The sequence below is a fragment of the Colossoma macropomum genome, unplaced genomic scaffold (genome assembly GCF_904425465.1).
Source record: "Colossoma macropomum unplaced genomic scaffold, Colossoma_macropomum, whole genome shotgun sequence".
NCBI lineage: Eukaryota > Metazoa > Chordata > Actinopteri > Characiformes > Serrasalmidae > Colossoma > Colossoma macropomum.
The window spans coordinates 159,798-182,026 of record NW_023495255.1 but is presented as its reverse complement, the minus strand read 5'-3'; the positions used below and the strand labels follow the sequence as shown (position 1 = coordinate 182,026).

Here is a 22,229-nt window from a genome sequence, read left to right as displayed (position 1 = left end):
TCTGCATGCAGTTTTTGAAGCTACACCTTGAGTTTAAAAAAGCCTTCACAATGATATATCCATGTTATAGGTCTATTTGACCCTTTATTTTCAAAAGGGACTAATCCTATTTCCATCAAAATCCTTCTTAAATGTGACCAGTTTCACTGACATATAGATATGTATTGACTGCTTTGAGGTTTATTGAATGTAGGCTAATAATTGAATATTACATATTTGGCTAAGAACCATGATATAAACAAAAAGTAAAACTGTAAAAAGAAATACGACAAAGGAGATCCAGAACTATTGAGCAGGTGAAATCATATATCAAGTAAGAACGGGAAAACATTTCACTTGTAAAACTACAGAAGATGGTCTCCTCAGTTCCCAAACACTTACAGAGTGTTGTTAAAAGAAGAGGTGATGCAGCACATTGGTAAACATTTCCCTGTCCCAACATTTTTTGAATGTGTTGCTGATATTTTGATATTTTCTGAAATTTGATATTTTGTCTTTGTACTATTTTCAATTAATTATAAGGTTTATTTGTTATGTATATCATTCTATTCTATTTTTTGTTTAAACTTTTTGGAAAAGGGGTTGTATTTTTAACTCACAGGTTGCTCTCATCCCTTAATTGAGAGTGGCCTAGTCAGACATTTTGGGCTTTTAGGGGGACTAGCAGCACTGCTCACGCCCACACATGATTTGCATATCATTACATTCTATTTTTATTTGCATTTTACAAAGAGTCCCAACTTTTTTGGTAATGGGGTTGTACATTACACTGACAAAAGTATGTAGCCACCCATTCTAATTAGTTGGATCCACTATTTCAGCAACACTCATTGTTAACAGATGCATAGAATCAAGACGACCATTGGCAGTGGAATGGCTCATACTGTAGAGTTCAATGACTTTCAACATGACATTATCATAGAATACCACCTTTCCAACAAGTCAGTTTGTCACATGTTTGCTACACAGATTGGGTTTCCACGGCGTTCATGTTGGACAAGCAGCCACATACAAGCTTAAGATTATGCAGTGGTATAAAGCGCACCACCACTGGACTCACTGAACAGTGAACACGCATTTTTGGAGTGATGAATAGCACTTCACCATGTGGCATTCTGAATCTCGGTTCGGCAGATGCCAGGAGACCACTACCTTCTCGAATGCATTGTGGTGAAAGAGCAATCATGGTCTGAGGCTGTTTTTCATTGTTTGGGTTAGCCCCCATATTTCCAGTGAAGTGTTTATGCTTCAGAATACAACAACATTCTAAAGAAGTGTTTGTTTACAACAGTGGCAGCAGTTTGAGGAAGGTCCTCGAGCATGAAAACAACCCTGTGTACTGGGTGAGGTTCATACAGAAATGGTTTGCAGAATTTGATGTGGAAAAACTCGACTGGCCGGCACAGAGCCCGACCTTGACCCCTCAGTTACCTTCAGGATGAACTGAAATGCTGACTGTGAGCCAGGCCTTTACATCACTGTGAACCTCACCTATGCTGTTCTAAACGAAAGCAAATCCATAGCCAAGTTCCAAAATCTAGTATGGGAGGCAAATCCAGCCAAAAAAGAAATTACAATGAAAACAATAAAATATAAATGCAAACCTCTTTTTGCCATTTCTTTTTCCAAACATCTGCACAAGTATCCTGCCAAAATTGAAAATGAAATGAAATACCAACATTTACAATATAATTTTTCACATAAGCATGAGTTATTTGTGACAACAATAAAATAAATTTAAAACAGCTATTTGTCATTTAATTTTTGTACTTATTCTGGTATTTCATGGTCATATCTAAAATGAAAAAGCTAACAGAGAAAAGAAAAACCAAGCCTCACTTTGGCTTTTCATGAAATGCTTAATACATGTCAAAACTAAAATCAAATTGCAATGTTTCCATTGTCATTTCTTTTTCATAGTAATAGGCTGCATATCTGACAAAATGAAAATGAAAATGTAAAATGGATAAATCAACTGTAAAGTGACAGTTTGGGATTCAGTTTTCGGTGTGGACATGCTTCAAGTTTCAGAATGAAATGGCTAATGGAAACGAACACATGTGCCATCTGCTGGAGATTTAGTTTTCATTTGCCAGTTTGCTTTTTCGTTTTTTAAGTTGACCAACATGCAAATATATGTTAATTAGCACTAGGCAGGGCTACGGGGTACATTTTAGGACATCCTCAGACCTCAGAGTCAGAACGGCATCATTCAAGCTAAATGACTTTAAGTCTCGAGAAAAACGTCACATCTCAGATCTGGTGAAACTGAACACCAGACCAGCAGTCTAGAAACATAAGCTCGCTGTTTTCTACTACTGCTAGCTACATGTGTTTTGTTGACTGGTACAATGTATTACACAGTCTTTAGCTTATTTTGCATGAGTGCGTGTGTGTGTATGTCTGTGTTTGTGTTTGTACTAGGAGAAGTGAGTAGACTGTTTTCTCCATATGCTCTCCCTAATGTCAAATCGGTTGTAAACCTGAGCAGGCCAATCTCACCTAAGCCCACAAAGAAAACGACTAAGACTCATATTTTTTTGTTTGTTTGAATGTACGGCGCGACGACGACTTAAATTACCTAAGCTCACTCACCAAGCTGAACTTGAGCAGGCAGTGTTGGGAGAGAGGAAGATTGTTTGAACTGATTGGTAAGAGTCGCTACAAAACTATTAATTTGTATAGCTAACTAAACTATATTGCTGTCTAATTTCTCTGAGTTTTATGAAGTTCGTTTGTGATCAACAGATGACTTCATAGCTTATTTGTATTAATTCAAACCTGTTTCAAGAAGCGTCCCAATGCCAACTGCGTATACATGTAGAGACACCATCAAGCTCCCTGTTCATTACAGTACCTAGTATATGGATTTCTGTTAGGACCTCCAAGCTGCTGTTTCAATGACTAAATATGGATTTGGTTTGATTTGATGTTTTTCACTGCCCTAAAAAGAAAGGTTCACCAGACAAATCAAATTTACACAATTTTCTCCTTACTCTAGATATAGTTTATTGGCCGAGACATATTTAGTGGCTAAAATTTTAGTTTTGCATTGGAGTTTCAATTTGTCCTCTATTGGAATGTCATACTCAACACTAATCATTTCTGTACCTGCACTGATCCTTCCTTGTAAATACATAGAAAGGTGTGATGGAACATAAGAGAAGGAGAGGGAGTGCTTCCCAGGGAAGGTATTTATGAAGCTTTATTTTCCAAGAAATGGAATGAAAGAAGGAAACGCAGTAACCATTGGGCCTTTGAAGAAATGCTCTTTAATTAAAAACAAGTAGTCAGATAAGCATATATATATAGGGTTTAAGCCACAACAACAACTATTTGCATGTTTTAAGTCTCTCTCACTTCATGTCCGGTGTTCTCCCGTGGGCTCCATGCTAGTCGCTCCACATGGCCTTGCTTCCCGCACGGCCACGGCCAATTTGGCACCCCTGACAGGAAAAGCTCCCCCTCTCTGGATCACGCACGCAATGTCTTTTACCCGAAAACGAAGGTAACCCGCTTTTACTTTACTTACATTGACTAGAAGAACATGCAAATCACCTTTATTTCAGTCAACAATAAAGTAAATCACTGTTTTACACAATGTACACAGCCCAGGTGTTCTTCTAAACTCTTCTAAATGGTGACTTGTAAATAATATAAAAAAAATAGTGTAGCCCACATTACGATACAATACTGAAGAAAATGCAGAGTGATTGCGCAGCGGAAGCATGTTGCTAAGTGGTTTCTATGGCATGAGGGGTGGGTCCTGAGTGGTTGTTAGGGGGTTGCCGAGTGGTCTGTAGGTATGGTTTAGAATTAATAAGAGTCTATGCCAGGAATGAGGGATGAAAAATCGACACTTAGAGCAGTGTGAGTCAGTATGGCTGTGAAATAGAGCTTGGGGACCTGCCATAAATGAACACTTGCAGTTTGGAGGCTATCACCCAAAGGAAAATATATGGCTTGTTTGTGGGCGAAAATGAATGGGAGTCATGAGAAAAGGATGAGAAAATGACACATAGAGGAGTGCGGGTCAGTATGGCGGTGTGTTAGAGCTTGGTGAGCTGCCCTGAGTGAATACATGCAGTGTGGTGGCTTTCGAGCAAAGATGAGTGCGGATCAGAACAGCATTGAGTTCATGCTCGGGGGCCTGCCCTGAGATAGTATATAGGAAACACTAGAAAGGAAAGAGTATTTCGGTCAAGCAGAAGTACATTAGATGGCCATACAATTTTTAATTCCATTAATTTCTATAGGATAAAATTTGGAATTTAACAAAGATTGTATGAAAACTGTAAGTCTGATCAAAAAGCTGTATACAAGCAGACCATTCTGGAGTTGGAACAGTGCCGATATCTTGAGTTAGCGAACAAAAATCCAAAAGAAAAATAAGAAAAGAAGAAGATGAAGAAGAAGAAGAAGAAGAAGAAAAAGACGAATATAAATCGGATAGCAATACATACATACATACATACATACATCATCTAAACCGCTTAACCTTCTGGGTTGCGGTGGGGTGCTGGAGCCTATCCCAGCTGTCATTGGGCGGAAGGCCGGATAGCAATAAAAAATGTTGTGCATTTTAATCACCAATTAAAAGAGGATAATGTAGCCTACGTACACCGCTGCTTGTTTATTCTGCAACGCTGTAGTCTGCATTCACTTCACATGCAATAAAACTTGCAAGTTGCTATTCCTTGACATCGAAATATACATATACAGAATAAATATACAGAAGAATCTCTTGTACTAATTGTGTCTCATTTCTCACCAATCTGGTTTGAGTTCTATAGACTTTGCTCTCTTATAACTGAAAAATCTTGATAGAAATCTGGCAACAAAAGCAATGGCTCGTAAAAAAAAACTGCACATTCTTCTAGTTGATATAAGTAAAGTAAAAGCGGATTATCTTCACTTTCAGGTAAAAGATGTTGTGTGTGCGATCCTGAGGGAATTCAGCACAATACCTGCAAAGGGATACAACCATATTTTAATATTCCCAGAATGGAGCAAATACCCACAGTAAGAAAATCCTATCTGCTCCTTTCATAACTTCACAAGAAGGCATCCATGAAACCATGTTTTCACAAGAAACGGGAAGTGAGAGTGAATTTTAATATTCAGTTTAATTTCCAGCTCATCTACAGAAAAGCTTCCTCCCTATTGCTCAAAGGTATGGAGCCCCGGAGGAGACAGAGGTAAAAAAAAAAAAAATAGTTTTGCAGTTCGTACGCACGTTTTCTTTTATTCATGGTCACGATTTCTTAATTCATTCCTACAATTAACAATTTGTTCTCTCATTTTCTTTTAATCATGTGCATGTTTTCATTACTTCGTGGGTATGTTTTTTTTATTTGTGATCACAATTTCTTAATTCATTCCCTCCTTTTCTTTTAATCGTGCTCATGTTTTTTTCTTAATTGAATGCATGTTTTTTGTTTTTTTGTTTTTTTTCCCTGAGACTGTCTGACAGATTTTTAAGTGTTAGATTGATGTGATAATGGACAGAAATGCTCATCAGAGCTCATTTTGATTTGGGGGCATTATGAGTGGCTACTCGATTTACGCACCGCCTTTACTCCAAAAAAGAGTAGAAAAAAAAAGAGTAGAAAATTGTTTAAACATTTAATTTTGCCATTATTTCGCTTACCCTAACCATTTACCTTTAAGTCTTAAGTGAATGCAGTGCATCATTAACATCACCATTACCTTGGGGATTCAGAGCAGTCAACTTCACTGCATAAAATATTTTTTTTTTCAAAAAGTTTTACATGTTGCACACTTAAGACAGAAAAGTAATGTTACATATGGGCTCACAAGGTTTCTTATTCTGAATTTTCCCGTTCCACCTTAAATGGTGCAGCGGTTACATTCTGGCGCCTTAGGCGTTATAATAAAAACTGCCACAAGAAGGTGAAATGGGAAAATTCAAACAAGAAAATAAATAAGCCAACTTAAGCTTCCTCAGCTTCCTCCTCCATGGTTAAGGAACTCCCCTTTCCACAGGATATGATAGCATTTTACCGACATGTCAAATCACATGAGATTAATATAACCTGAGGTTATTTTCATGGCTCGTTTTATAGAAGGTAAAAGGGTGCCGGAATCTTTATTGATGGAGGAGCGCACAGTCCGTACTACACATGCAACTGGTCTGACCATTTTTGATTCCACCACAAACCCCTCATCTACATCCACAGTCTCATCAGAGGATTTGCATTGCAGGTCGCTTTTAACATGTCAAAAATAATTGTCAGCGGCTTGGATAGATACACTGTAAAGGCTGGGCCGATGGCTGCCAGCAGAGGGTGACGGAAGCAAGGCATTTTTAGCCTGAGGAACACTAGTTCCCAGAAGCCCTTGGGCTAATCAGCGCCAAACAGACATACAGTGCATGTAGGCCTCTGCATTTAAGGCTGTGGCAAACAGCAATCAGTGTCACACCTTTGTAGAGGGGTGACCTGTACAGTATTTACAGCAGGAGTGTCCAATCTTATCCACAGGGCTGGTGTGGCTGCAGAAAACCTGCAGCCATACCGGCCCTTTGCGGCTAAGATTGGACACCCCTGATCTAGAGTGTTCTCTGAACGAAAAGGACAGAGAAAAGAGGACTGGAAAGAGAAACACTGTTGAATCACTGAAACAAAACCACTCATAAAAAAGAACAAAAAAGGTGGTAAATGCTCCACAATAAAGAAAACAGACCTGGTATAGGAAGAGAAAAAGAAAAACAGCTCTTAAAATGAAGAGAAAAGGAAAGGAGAGCTGTAAAGTAAAAGCAGAGGTTAACCAGCTTCTAAACAAGGGGAAAAGCAGAGCTAAACACAAATCAGATCTTTCTCTTATATCTAGAGAGGAATTTTTTGTTTGGTTGTTTGTTTTTTTTTTCCTGATTATCTTTCATATTTCATTTTGAGTGCTTCTTTGAGCCCGATCCCAGATCCCAGAGGCAGATGTGGCTCACAAGGTAATGGCCATTTTTACTTCAAAAGTATATTTGTGTGAAAAAGATATGTTGGTGACAGCATATATACTGCTTTGTGATAAAGAGAAGAATAGAGCCTGACAGGCTTCAGTTCCACTGATAGATGTTGGATGAATTAAGGAGTTAGACAACAGTTCTATATGTTAAACAGTACTCAAGTCTTTTTAGACCTGATACTTTGTACTTATACTCAAGTTTTTGTTTGTTTGTTTTTTGGTAAAGGCACTTTTACTTTTCCTTGAGTCATTTCTCTGAAGTGACTTAAGTATGGGTTTAGGCTAATATACACAACTATATCAGGGCTCTCATGTAACTGGCTAATTTTGTTTTTATTTACTTAAAAGAAAGCAAACTCCTAGGTTTTCCTTTATTAAAGTTTACATTACCTGAAAAGCAGACTTGATAGTTGATAAAATTGTTCTGCTTTGTCATGCAGACACATACTTCTGAGCATGTTTACAGTGGGTGATATCACTGCAGGATGCTGATGGCAGCACTTCTCACTGTTTATATAGACCCCAGTTCCTCCTCTTCTGTCTTGTGGAGCACTAGATACACAGCAACCAACGAGTGCTTTTATTTTCTTCACATTTCGGGCTAAGTTTTTTTTTTTCCGGTGCACAGTGGTTACAATTTGGAAGCTTCATACAGAAATACCTTAAGAAGTGGATATTTTGACAAATTTGCAAATTTTATTTGCTGAAAATTGTAATCAGAATGGAATTCAAGGTAAGATCTACTAATACATTTAGATTTCAGTACTAGACAGTAATAGAGGACAGAAATTTCCATTGTCCTACTTACTGAGTGATCCTACTGCGCATGAGCATGTCATTAGAATAGTATAATAACTTCGATGTTTTAAGCTTTTGTGTTTTAATGTTAATTCAGCCTTTTTTCAAGTCTATTATAAAGACTCAGCTTAATGTGTACCCTCTGATAAGGTGATTTAGACTACCAAAATCTCCTAATTATAATTTTAATGATAGTAGCATTTACTGATAAAATGATTTTTAGATAAGCAGACCACTGATTGGATGAAAGGTATGAGGCTAATTTTTAAAAAGTAGTGTTTTACGCTTTTGATAATTGCAAAAAATGGTAAGACAAAAAATGACAATTTGCTATCATTTGTATATATATTCTCAAGTGCCTCCTATACAGCACACCCCCCTATATTATGGCTAACTCTTGCTAAATATTTATTAGTTTTTACAGGACATAAGTTGATTGGTTGACATACTGGATTTTTGTTGTAGTTTTTTTTTTTTTTATATAATTTTAAAAGCTTTGTATTAGTCAGACAGAATGCTTCATGACAAGACATATATAATCCAGTGACACACATACAACATACTACACCTCTTTTAATGAAATCTTCTGCTGAATTTCAGGGACAGGTTTTTCAAAAAATTATTTCAATAGCTTTTGAATAGTTGAAGGTATTGCTCCAAAACAAGATGTATATTATCAAGTTACTCCTATGCAAAATATTGCACCTCTTGTAATAGAATAGTAATATGAATATAATAAAGAACAAAGCTCTGCTAAATAGTTTTTTTTATTATTTTTTTAATTTATTCAGCCCAACCAAATAAATGTACATCATTAATTCAAACCATCAGCAGTTTTTTTCTTATTCATTCATTGATTATTTAACTGTGCCGTTATGTGTATCACATTTGGGGGAAGGGCTCTGGTGGTTATTTCTTTGTAGGTCCGCAACCACTAAAGGTGTGACAGGATTTAGACTAAAAGCTTACTGACACAATTATTAGGATTTATTTAAAATACCTACCTACAGCAAAATACCTACCTACAGCACACATTTGGTTAATATTGTAGTGTACTGTTAGTAAAAAAGACACAGCTTTCGCACAAGTCATGGTGCTTTATTAACCTGCTGTTGTTGACCACAGCTACACCATACATAAGCAGAGTTTTCTCATCACTAACAGTTCTTTTGCTAAGTAGCTAGCTCACGTCTCCCCTCTCTCTCTTAGTACTTAACATACTGAACCAATAAAGGCTAGAGGATGCAACATGCTACAATATAACTGGCTATCAAGTTTTTACCAGTTGCTTCTTAGATAGCTATTTTAATTTTAAGTTACATGAGATAAAGAAAAGTGCTATCAATATTATGTTAGCAACCTATTAAAGTGTAAACATGAATTTTAAGAAACTTCACAGGTAGTGAGTATATTATTGCATTACTGACAGCTCTTTCTGTTGTTTTCATATTACTCTTCAGTATTTGAAACAATCACATCAGTAGTATTCACATACTTTGTTTGTAATAAGATAATTTCAGTGAAAATGTCACATAATGTTAATCATAATAGTTTAATATTGCAGAAACACAAGATGTTTTACAAGACACTCGAGACTGACATCTCCACTGGAGGGCAGTCAGGTGAGAAGATTTTTCCAGTTAAAAAAATGAACAGACTGATGTCTCATTAACCCTTGAGGTTTTTTAATCTGATTTTAATAAAAAAAAAATCTAATACTGAACACAGGTGAGGAGATGGAGAGAAAGGAGCTAAAGGAGACTGACGGGACTAAAGGAGCAGGTCTGATCTGTTTCTAATCCATAGCCTGTTTTATGGAATAACAATCTTTAGCAATTTTGGCCACATGTTGAAAGCACAGTACTTGCTGCCCTTCCTTCAAGTTGGTATAGAATGCATCTGTATTGTACTGGGGGACATAACTAGTTTCTCAATAAATGCCTCCAGTGAAAGCTCACCCTTACTGTCTCATGGAGACATGTCGTGGTAGCAGCTGCAGCAAATTAAAAGCAGGTGATGAAGGTTGTTGATTTTAGGATGGACAGTATTAACAATATTAAAATACTACTGTGTAAACCAGGTTATATCCATATTTCCTGAACTTTTTATATGCAGGATTATATGTATTTGCATACATGCAATCCTGTTATGAACAATCTTAACATAATGTTGTCATTGCTTTCTAAACATTGGTGACTAATGCTGGGTGACTAAAATTGTTTTTTTGTTTAAAAATACAGAATATGATATGGCTAAAATTGGACTAACATGGATTTTATCCTAACACAAAATGAGTGGAAAATTAACACTGATGACACTGTCTCGTCATGAAATAAGTAACAGACAGCTCTGGTGCTTTTGGCACATCTGTTTGCTGTGGTTCTTGCTAGAGACAGTATTCACACTCAATGGACCAGTTGATACATGCACAATCTAGTCAGACCTTGAGTCGCACTGCCTTGTTTAGAAAACAAATTTTTGTTCCATACTAAATTTGTTCTCAGATTTTGTTTGTGAATGATTTATAAAAATTAGTATACGCTTGAATGTGAATCATATATAAATCACAAACGGTTGTAGAAATGGGTGCATATGTACAGACTGTTCAACATTGCAGGGTTTTAATTAATTTGTTTATGGATGCAATCTGTCATTCATCTTGTGTGAGTAATGTAAAGCTTTTCATTCCAACTCATTTTTAAATGTCTAGCTTACCACATTTGAACAGAATGCAGACCTACGTCACTAAGAATTTTCCACATGGAAAAAACTAAATTTACCCGCATTTTGTTTATGCAGCAGGTAAGGATGTCAGACCTATTGAAATAGCAGCCCTGGGAAGACCTCTGTATCCTGGCATGCTGTACAACTGCCACACTGATACCTTCATTGCAGGTAGAACTTCCATGATCTTTAGTGCATAGAACTATTAATCCAAGTTCAGTGTTGGCTACAGGAATAGTGCATAGCAACCACCCCTTGCCAAGGGCGTGGGAGTGAGTTTGACATGGGGTGGGTGGTGGGGGGGGTGATCACATTTGCTACTGTGAATCTGCCACTGAAGTCACAGAGCTGCATCGCTGCTTGAAAACAATTCTGGAGAGGTTAATGACAAACTAAGCATATTATGTTATTTCTGCTTATTGATCTGAGAAACGTATTGAACAGTATGGACACTGGAAGAAGCGTTTACTTGCGTTCTCCGACGAAGCTTAAGTTAGCTTTCTATTCTCCAGCTTCTTGTTTGACTTTTCCTGTTCCACCTTAAATGGTGCGGCTGTTATTAGTGCCAGAATGTAGCTGCTACACTATTTAAGGTGTAACGGGCATTCAAACAAGAAGCTGGAGAATAGGAAGCTGACTTCAGCCTCATTGTTCTCTGTTGCTAAAAACCAGGCTGATATTTAACATTAATGTCCTGCCTCACATGTACAACTCAGAACAGAATTCTATGTGATGAAGTTGGTGTGAATTCCCAAACTAATGCCAATGCTAACAATGTACGGTATTCACTTAAGACACACACACTTTGGAATTTTACATACTTTACCACTGAAAACACTTATAATGGTGGTGTACTACTGTTACCAGACTTTTCAGGTTGTTTTTCTTTTTTTTTTTTGCTGACTTGCACATAGTTAACATTAGCTAACCCAAACTTTCCCAGTGCCATTATAAGACTTTACATGTTTTCATAGCTATAATTAGCCATTGTTGCTATTCATTGTGTTTTCATTACTGACCTCAGATTCAAAGGTTCAAAGCTGGTAAAAGCTAACCTCACTACCAACCAGATGCTTCACCAAGGCAAATGCTGAGGCCAGTGAAGCTGGTGACTGGAGCATATTCAAACACAGCATAATGATTTTTTTTTTAGGCCAAAGCTCTATTTTGAACAGGCACCTCAACACAAGCCTTAAAGGATAAAAAAAGCCCCAGTGCCACCCAACCCAACATAGCATGAAATGGGAAAGTTGTCCGATTTGCTGGCCCTCCTCTGATTACTAATACATTTCAGGTTCAAGTTAGTATGGGATGCATGTACTGTCTTGAACTGGAAGTTGTACCTACCCGTGTTTTGTTTTCCAAATAAATGCCTCCACTGAGCGCTCACCTTTACTTTCTCATGTAGACGCATCATAGTGGCAGCTGGAGCAAAGTAACACCAGGCAACGCACATGGCTATTTTTAGATGGCCACTCACACTTTACCTTTGATACAAAAAAGGCATTGCTATGTGTACACACAGAAATCTCTGATCTAAAACTGTTTTAGAACCAGGTAATGTAGTTTTAAAAGGTGTCACACAGACACATAAGTACACCTTTAAATGTAAAAGCTTTGCTCTATGCATAATGAGGAAATCAGTTCATCATAATCAGCCCCCCCAATCTACTTCTATGGTTCGTAAAAGCAGTTATGCTGTAAAACTGACTAAAACATTTAGTCATGACTGATTGACTAATTGAACTAAAAAGGATTTTATCCTACATCAAATATGAGTGAATAGTAACACTGTTGATGACACTGGCTCATCATGAAATAAGCAACATATGCTAAATGCCTGTTTGCTGTGGTTCTTGGCAGAGGCAGTCCTGCAGACCTCGTGCTCAAGGGACCAGCTCGTAGATGTACAGTCTGGTCAGACCTATACAGGAGGGCCTTACTTAGAAAACATATTTCAGTTCCAAAGTAAATCTGCCTTTCAGATATAACTGTGTGCTCAGTCCTCTGTTTCATTTTCTTTGAAGAATATAAAGCTTTTCATCCAGACTTGATTTTAAATGTCTAGCTTACAACATTCCAGCAAGAATACAGAACTCTATCACTGGAACAAAACTGCAAATTACCACTTAAAAAAAGGTTATTTAACTTGGATCCATTAATTAACATTGGCATATTAAACACGCTTGAGACTATCCATGTCGTAGTGTTTCCCTTCTGCAGTGCCGCAGTATGAGACGTATCTGTTGGTAAATATATCAAATATTAGTCATCTAATCATTTATCATGTTTTCTAATTATGGTCCATGCATCTTTTTAATGATGTTGACTAGATTCCCTATGAGGTAAGTCTAGTAGAATAAATTAGCCTAATGCAAACCAGTTTAGTCAGTTATCCTTATAGTAATTTATCAGCTGTTCAGTGGAGGGTGATAGTTTTGCCCCCTTGACTGCTAAAAGTTTTTATGTCAGGCTGGAAACATGCATCAATCTACATACACCTTTGTGTCAAATTATCATTTTCTAAATCAGAACCTAAATGTGATTTTCATTGGACTATTTTAAGATAAAATCTGTGCAAACAAATCTTTTAAACAGGTCTCAAACATGTTTACATTTCTGCACAGCATGTACAGAAAAACTGTCAAAATCTGATTCCATCCACAAAAAAATGTAAGATTTTTCAGGGAGAAGAATACAATGAGTGTGCTAATATGCACATAATAATTTGAGAACTGCAGAAAATCAGATTTTGTTTAATCTGTTCGATGCATTTGCGTGCACTTGGGAAGTCAAATAATGGGAAAACTCCAGGTCTACATGAGTTGGGCAGTAATCAGATTACTGCTTTGGAGCCTGCCAATAAATTCACGTGAGGACATGATGTAAAATTCAAAATGCATGCTGCAGCTTTTTTTTTAATTTTGTACTTTGAGTCACTTTACTGGCAAATATCGATATGCATCATGTAGAATGAAAAATATTCAAATTGTTCACTTCATCAAGTATATAGTGGGTTTCAGCTTTGCTCTAAGTGTTTTATTGCCATCTTGCTATTGCATGCTGCTTGATATTTTGGGACATCTCTACCTTCTGTTTGTGCACGTGCTCAGACTAAGAAATCACAGTAAGGGTATACATGAAAAATACAAGTCTCTTTAATGGATTTCTTGAAATCCAATAACAGCCTTAATCTGATCTATAAAATCAGAGCACGCTGTTTACGTGAACACTTAAATAATCCGTTAACTGACAAAATCTGATAATGTTCATATTATTTGTGTGCATGTTAAAGCACTCAGTGTGATATCATACTATTATTATGACTACCTGTGACTATCAAATCACTATTTCTGATACACTCATCACTTCTAATCATCCTCTCATTTTAGGCATCACTTTGTGGGATGAGAAAGCATTACGTGAGAACCTAGATGTTCATCAACAGCCTAAAACACATCTGAAATTCTCTGCTTCTGACTCTCTCAGTGACAAGGCCAACCTTCTGGATGTAAGTGCCTCGCTTAAAGCCAGCTTTATGGGTGGGTTGGTGGAGGTTGCCGGATCTGCCAAGTACCTACATGATAGCAAATCTTCAGCACGTCAGGAGCGGATCACCATGCATTACAGCCAGACCATAAGGTTTGAACAACTCACTATGGCTGAGTTTAGCAAAATCACCTATCCAGAAGTGTTTGATCAGCAAACAGCCACTCATGTCATCACAGCTGTACTGTATGGAGCTCAGGCCTTCATGGTGTTTGATCATACAGCTGCACATGATGAGGACAAACAGGAAGTTAAAGGAAATCTTCATGTTCTGATCAAGAAGATGCCTTCCCTGTCGATAGAGGGAGATGGAGACCTAAAGTTGAATGAGAGTGAAAAGAAGATGGCTGAGAATATCAGTGTCACATTTCATGGTGACTATAAGCTAGAAGAAAACCCCACAACATACTCTGAGGCCCTGAAAGTGTATAATAAGCTGCCTAATCTGCTGAGAGAGGAGAAGGATGCTGTACCAGTAAGAGTGTGGCTGTATCCCCTCAAACTGTTGAATGATAAGGCAGCCAGTTTGGTCAGAGAAATCAGTGAATATGTGGTGTCTAAAATAGAAAATTTGCTGGAGGAACTAGGAAAAGTAGAAAGGAGGTGCAACGATTTGGTCACAAACAGAAGCGTGGATGATTTCCTTGACCTGAAAAGCAGACTGCAAATGTTTCAAGGCTCGTTTAGTGCTCACAAGATTGCATTCCAGCAGGCTCTCTCCAAAGTTTTACCAGCTATTCGTAATGGAACACAGGAAGAGCTGGCACTGGCTAACATCCTAAACGCTCAATACAGGTCACCCTTTGCTGCAAACAACTTGAACCAGTGGTTAGACGACTTTACGACTGAATTGAACATACTGAGTTCCTATATCAGTGGGCTGAAGGACATCAGAGTTGTGACATCCTCAAGAAAACTCAAGGCCATTCTCTTTAATCCTGATGTAGATGTAGTGGTATGTTTGTCTTTCACATCTCTGAAGTACAAAGACACATACCTGGACGCACTGAAAGATTCTGAAGCGCTTGTAAATCTAGAGCAAGCAAACACAGAAGCATATTCTCTCCAAGTAGCACAGCCTTGGTTCACTTCCACTGAAATTTCCAAGACCATGAGACAGAACCTTTCTCTCTTTACAAGTTTCTCAAATGCCAACAAAAATAAGGAGAGAATCCAATTCGTCATTGCCTCCATCTCTGACCCTGCCAATCCAGGTTCCTCCATCCAGCTTTATGAAAAAGGCAAACTGACAGATCCAAAGTTCCAGCCTGTGTCCAAGCCTCCTCCACCAACAGTTGAGACCCAAGACATGACTGTAACCCTGAAGCTTCAAAAATCCCCAACTGGAGAAACACTGCGGTTCAGAGTAGAATACAGGATGGTAAAGGAAGGTGAATCTAACCCGGGGGAAGACTGGGAGACCAGAGACACTCCGGATGCAGAGAAACCTTTCGTACTGACTGGACTGCAGCCAGGGAACCAATACTTAGTTCGGTATAAAGCTGTCAGTGCGGCAGGAGTGAGTGAAGCCAGTGAATCTGTTCCTACTGCCATCACCATTGAAAGTGAGTAAATGGTCTCTGCTCTTCCCAGGCTTCAGCAGTACACAGTCTTCATTACATGCTGTAACACATTTAATTTTTTATGAAACTGAAAGTTTTGAGATATATCAGTCCCTCCAGATACATAGAAAAAGCTTTCTAACAGGGATCTGATGAAAGTTTTGCTACTGTAACTGTGTTGCTCATGCTGTAAGTAGGGCTGTATGGAGTTAATTTTGTGCCAGAAGTTTCTAATAAAAATATTAAGTTACACAAGCAAAAAGTTCATATCAATTATATTTGTATCAAAATGTCCAAAATATGTTGTAAATACAAATAACGGGTTAAATTAATAAGTTTTTCAAAAAAGATTACTACTCATTTTCTCTCAGTCTGATATTATTACTCATTTTGCCAGTTGGGTGCCACTTGCGAAGTCGGATTTACCAGCACTTTCTATTGGTTAACTGATTTGGGGTGACAGGTCTTCTGAACACGTAGCTGCTCAGCGTGAACCACCCCAACATGGCAGAACACACTGTACTGAGTGCTGCTGTAAGTGCAGTCTTGTACTGGCATATCTGACATTATGAGCAATGTTTGTCATATTCCTTTTAAATTATTAATGTAACACAGGTTTATGGATCCTGTGTCAATATGTGCAAAACGATGTAACTGCTGTTTTGGGCATTGACGAACATAACTGTGTAAGGGTTGGCTCAAGGGCTAGGCCACCGCCGGCCACCAGGGGGAGTCAACGACCCAAATGAGCCACACCTGCTCAGGAGGCTTTATAAGGGCTGGGAACAAGACATACTTTGCTGAGTCTTTGTTTCAGAATTCCGGTAAGCAGACCGGCTTTTAATCTCGGGTAGACGCTCTAGAGAATTTCTTTTCTCGAGCCTATCCTCTTTCTCGAGTTGCGTCTTTCTTCCTTTAAAAGAACAGAACTAAATGTAAAGCTAGAGAAGGGACAAGTTTGTCCCTTTCTCCTTTTCGTTCTCCTTCGTGCATTCTTTTCTGTTGGGAAAGTGGTTTTTCAGGTAGCATTTCCTCAGTGTTTGAGAGAGCTAGTCTTTCCCCTGGTCCTTTGTTCTGTTCCCACCTAAGCCTTTGTAGGTGGGCTTTCATACTGCCTTTTGTGTTCCACCCGTTTTCCTTTTTAAGGTAAACCCTTCCTGCACCACGTGACATGGCCTCTATAGTGCAGTGGTAGAGCGCCGGGTTATCAACTCGCCAGCGTGGGTTCGAGCCCTGGTATCCACAGTTTAATATGTTATTTCAATAATACCCTCCAATCGCATAGAAGCTTAGCGTTTGGGTCCTGCCTTCCAAAGCCCTGTGGTGGCTCACCCGGTTGGCCCCAGACGGCCTTGGCTCTAATCCCACCTCTGGCAAGCCACCACCTTACAAATTGTTTATGAACGAAGCTGTGCCACCTTTCGAGTTTGCTGCTAAGCTTAGCAGTGTCCTCTAGAGAGGCAAGCCATACTGGTAATGAAACTAAACTGCTTAAATGTCTAAAGTTAGTTCACTGTATTAATGTGAAAACAGTGATTTGAAGCAGCAGCATTCTGTGAACTGGAGTGCAGAGATTGAACGCCTGTTTGTGACTGGCACAGGATTCTCTGGGTAAAACAAGAAAACACTCACATAATTGCCTTTAACTCCCAGAACGGAATGGCCAACCATGACAAGTCAACTTTATTCCCTTTTGTAGTAATTAAACATAGCTGGCAGTAATCAGTGGTATTTTCCACCCTTTACTGTGTTTGTCAGTGCTACGTTATTTTCCTCAACCCACAACATCACAGATTCAACAATTTCCTGACCCAACACACCTGGTTCAGCTCATGAAGAGCTTGATAATCAGTTGCTGAGCCGGATCAGGTGTTTTAAGGTAAGGAATTGAAACTGTGTGGAGATGTAGGTCGCCAGAAGCTGGGCTAATAAACTTTGATTTAAACAGCTGCAAAACAATAGAAAGTGAAAGTGAACGCCCTCTTCTGAGACCTGCCTCCTGTTAAAAGTGCGAAAAGGCAGAAGCAAAAAAAAGATTTCAGAAGCAAAAAAGCGATTCTAACAATTTATCAGCAAAATCAGCAAATAGGAAAAATTATTAAAGCAAAAACTGGCAAAAAGAGTAAAAAATGTATATCGGAATGAAACAAAATGAGTAGTAGTCTTTTTGAAATTAAGTTTAACTCAGTATTTTGCTCTCAGTTTATTTAATTTGAAACTTTTAGCATAAAATTAGCTCCATATGGCTGCACGATTAATAGTATTCTCATAATTTCATAGTTTTGTAATCGTAGTTTCCATAAGGACTGCTATAAAATATCGAACTATAATAAACAAGCCAACACCAAGGTGATGTTATTACCAGACAAAAGCATCTTATACACTCACCTAAACTGCTGCTTAACAGAAACAGAAAAAACTTCAAATTAGGCTAGACTTTTCACAGTCCTAGTGTTTGTAAAATTTGTTGAAATGATGGTTACTGTCACAACAAATCTGTATCACCATATGGCGATTCTTAAGAAATCTGGGGCATGGGAAGGTGTTTCAGGTCGGGGGGGATTTTGGAATCACATAGATGACGTATACTGTGGCAGCATGCTAAATAACTTTTTTTATTTTTTAGATGACAGTGTATTATTGTAGTGAGAGATATGCACATGTATCCAACACAGCATCCGCTGATGCACACTCTGCTGTCTCTGCTCTCTCTTGCAGGACTTTTGGAAATAAGATTAATGTAGGCCAGTCAGGTTGCTTATTTGTGGAACACGCTTTTCTCATGCTCATAGTCAAGCTACACATGAACATCTAGTATGAGGTTATTACAGTGGTTGAAAAAATGAATGAGAGAGGATGATAACTGTTAGCTGAAAATATTTTTGTGTCTCTTTATTTTTATATTTTTTAATATAAATATTAGGATGCATTAGGTTACAGAACTAGCCCACAAATCCTGCTTGTTTTTATTGTCATGACCACCAAAGTGGCCAGCAGGTGGCAATGGCAACATTTCAGTTTACTCTAAAATCCAGTGTTAAACAGTGTGTGGCTACTGCAGATTTTGAACATATAAAATAAAAATACGAACTTTATTCTACAAAAAAGCCAAAATATTTAAATGTTCCATTCTCTCATTTTCTGTTAGCTGCAGTTAAACACTCCTGACAGCGAGTTTATGCGTCCCTGTAAGGAACAATATTTATTTTCTTGTGCCTAATATTGAAAAAGCTGTTCAGGTAAAAAGTTGTCTGTTTTCCTAACAGCCGTGAAATGTACAAAATAGGCTTGCAATTGTGCTTTTGGTAGTTATTAGTAACTTTTGCATTTTTTGCTATTTGTTTAAAGGAGAGGTTATAGTACTGTTATCTACTGTTGAATAAACTAGATTTGTCAGTATGTACTTGTTGCACAGAAAGTGTGTTAAACAGTTTTCAAAATTGTCAGGTGCTTTGGTGGGTGGTGTTGAAGGACAAGAAGATATTTTGACTCAAGATATCGATGTGACGTTGAAGAAGATCAGCATTACGCTGGGCGATCATACGGTCAGTGAGATTCTTTTTTCTATTACATATTTTATTCTTTGTCTGATTACATTTATATTTTTTTTCCCAGTTGACACAGAATCTGTTAAGGTGTCAATAAAATTTATTGTAATTGTACAATTAACATCACACCCACAAATGCACAAGCTCCTATGTGTGTAAATAACACTGACTATTTCACTGAGCCCATTGGTTTAACTGATTCCCCTTGTGAATAGGAACTTAACCACAATGTGATGACATGAAAATAATGAGAAATGATTCTCATCTCCAGATGGACGCTCTATGCATGACATTCAGCAATAATCAAGAGAAGACGTATGGCAGTGCGAAAGGTGCCCTGTCCCAGGCATTCATATTTGAGGACGGTGATCGTTTCCGTTCACTGACACTGTGGCCAAACCAAACTAGGAATCGTCTGGGAGGTCTTCAGTTTGAAGTTGTGAGGAAAACTGGGGGGACTCTTACATTCTCTGCTAAAATCCCAGACGTGGGCCCGCCTGTGTCCATTGATGTGGGTTTAGGGATATTTCGTGGGATTAAAGTGAGAAGTGGGGCAGATGTTTATGCTCTTGGATTCTTCTTTCTAAAGTAGGTCATTCTTTAAAGGTAATCACCTTCACAGCAATGTGACATTTTCACAATATTAATCAATGAATGAAGAAGTACCTTTTAAAGGGAAACTGTAGGTATTTTAAGCAAACAAGTGATTCTTAAATTAATGCTTGAGTTTAATCAACAGTAGACAATGACAGCAGCAATAACAAACAGAATAAGGAAGTTATTCTAATTCCAAATGTGTGTGAAAATAGATTGACTAAAAGGAGGCGGTAATTGCTGACCGCTTATGCTAGTGGGGGCAGCCACTTTAGGTGATTTCCTGCTAAGAACTTCCATGGAAATAAACAGCTGTAACATTTCTGCAGTAATAGCCACAACAAGCACAAAGTAACTAATAGCTATAGTAAAGCAGGGACTACACAGCCCAAAGATTTTTCACATGTGCCTTGTATATATTGGAAAAGGTGGTCAAATCAGTATTTCGTCAAAACCTACTCTTAAGACACTTTATTAAGTGTTGTAAGTTATACTGAAAGAGATTATGTCCTGTCTACACATTATTTCACTATTACTTCATTATTAATTGTTTTGCTGTTTTTGTCATTGTCATTTGTGATTTTGCTGTAAATATATTTTCTCTATGGTATGATCTCATTTAATCATGTGTGATTCATAGACCTATGTATTTACTGGGTATGCGGTCTCAGGATAAAACAGAACAAACTACATAGTGTCTTTACTGGTTTGTGACCTTCATTCTTGAAAGAGCTTGGGCTCCTAATTCTAGAGTTTGTACCCTTCCTGGTGATTGTGTGCTGTAATTTACAGGTCGCTGTGTCACAAAAGGTAGCTTAAGTTGTGCTAAAAAGAACAGCACATATTACCCAAGTTCAAATCTGTAGCTTTATGCACAAAGAATGTTTTACAAACATGTAATTGGTGGCTGAGACCATCGTGCGATGGTGAAAAATTAGCCTAAAGGGGGTTAACTCTAGATGTAGGCAGTGAACAGCAGGTTAGCTCATGACAAGAGTCAATAACAGCTTGACACTCAGGAGATCAACAGTAGCTTGGCAAGAAAGATGTTATCAGCTTGTTTTGAGTCCAGCCAAGCTACTGAGAGCCAGCAATGCTCAGGCCTTTTTGAAACTATTCATTTCACTTACTTTTTTTTTCCTTTTATTGTAATCAGTTTATAATTTTTTGTGTATTTAACCAATGATTTCCTTGAATGACTTATTGTTTTTATCAGCATCACAAAAACTGTTTTTGTCTGACAAATTATTTGAATAAATCTGGCAAAAGCAATTTTGTCCTGTTTTTGACTGTTACTTTTATCCCCCAAAAAAAAAACTTACAATAACAAAAACCTCCATTTCCAAAAAAGTTGGGACACTGCAAAATGTCAATAAGAACAAAACGCAACGATGTGCAAATCATTTAAATTCTACATTTCATTGAAAATAGTACAAACATAACATATCAAATGTTGAAAATTCTATTGTTTTTTGAAAAATTTGATAACAACACATTCCAAAAAAGTTGGGATGGGGCAACAAAAGGCTGGTAAATTTGTGTAATGCTAAAAAAAAACCTGGTTGTTAATTGGCAACAGGTCAGTAACATGACTGGAAAAAAAGATCCCAGAGAGGCTGACTCTTTCAGAAGTAAAGATGAAAAGGGGTTCATCACACACGATCAAATAGTGCAACAATTCAAGAATAATGTTTCTCAACACAAAATAGCAAAGAACTTGGAGACTTCATCATCTATGGTACATAATATCAGTAAAAGATTCAGAGAATCTGGAGAAATCTCTGTATGCAAGGGACAAGACCAAAAAAACAATATTTGCTGGCCATGATCTTTGGGCTTTCAGCAAATATATAAAAAGACCACCAAAAAGTGAGCTTAAGTATAAACAACAATCAAACTTACACAACCAAAGGTGTGATAGCCAACAAAAGTTTAGACTAAGTAAAGGCAAAGTCAAACATTTCAGGTTTTTACTGATGAATCCAAACCCTCTCAATACCAGGGGACCCAGTCTGTTGTCTGGACAAGTGAAGTTTATTCAATGTGCACACAGGTACCAGACACCCAGCCAGCCCGTAAGACATTGGACTGACACAGTTTTATAGCTGGCCTGGTGCCGAGATTAGACCCAGCTTATAAAGGACAAGTAACAGGTGTGACAAACATGACCATGTAGGGGTAAACACAAAATAGGCAGCCTAATGTACAACTTCAGCACATTCACACACAATACAGAATGTATAACACAGCACATTTCACAACAATAAATTCCTTCATTCCCCCCTTAAAACATACTATAAAATCGCAAGCTTAATCAATCTATCCTTTCCTCTTCCAGAGAAATATGGCCAGTATTTCCCTCTTTCTTCACGTCCTAAAGACAGGTCTCTTTTGCTTCAGTCCGCATACCGGCAAATTGGGGAAATGAAGTGTTACCATGGTTATAAGGAACGCCTATGCTGGTGGAGTTTAG

The 22,229-nt window shown here is 37.9% G+C and overlaps 1 protein-coding gene across 3 annotated transcripts; it reads left to right on the top strand.

The window, feature by feature from the left end:
* Positions 1-7,548: 7,548 nt before the first annotated feature.
* On the top strand, positions 7,549-20,271 carry LOC118801295 (verrucotoxin subunit beta-like). Of its 3 annotated transcripts, none has more exons than XM_036561538.1 (7): positions 7,549-7,714; positions 9,344-9,401; positions 9,508-9,561; positions 10,582-10,674; positions 13,896-15,617; positions 19,062-19,159; positions 19,434-20,271. In XM_036561538.1, the coding sequence occupies exons 1-7, from the start codon at positions 7,703-7,705 to the stop codon at positions 19,752-19,754; spliced, it is 2,358 nt and encodes a 785-aa protein (XP_036417431.1). In that variant the 5' UTR covers positions 7,549-7,702; the 3' UTR covers positions 19,755-20,271. The 3 variants fall into 3 exon arrangements, with proteins under 3 accessions (XP_036417431.1, XP_036417430.1, XP_036417432.1); XM_036561537.1 differs by having other exon boundaries at positions 10,579-10,674; XM_036561539.1 differs by lacking the exon at positions 10,582-10,674 and adding an exon at positions 9,790-9,792.
* The last annotated feature ends 1,958 nt before the right edge of the window (positions 20,272-22,229 follow it).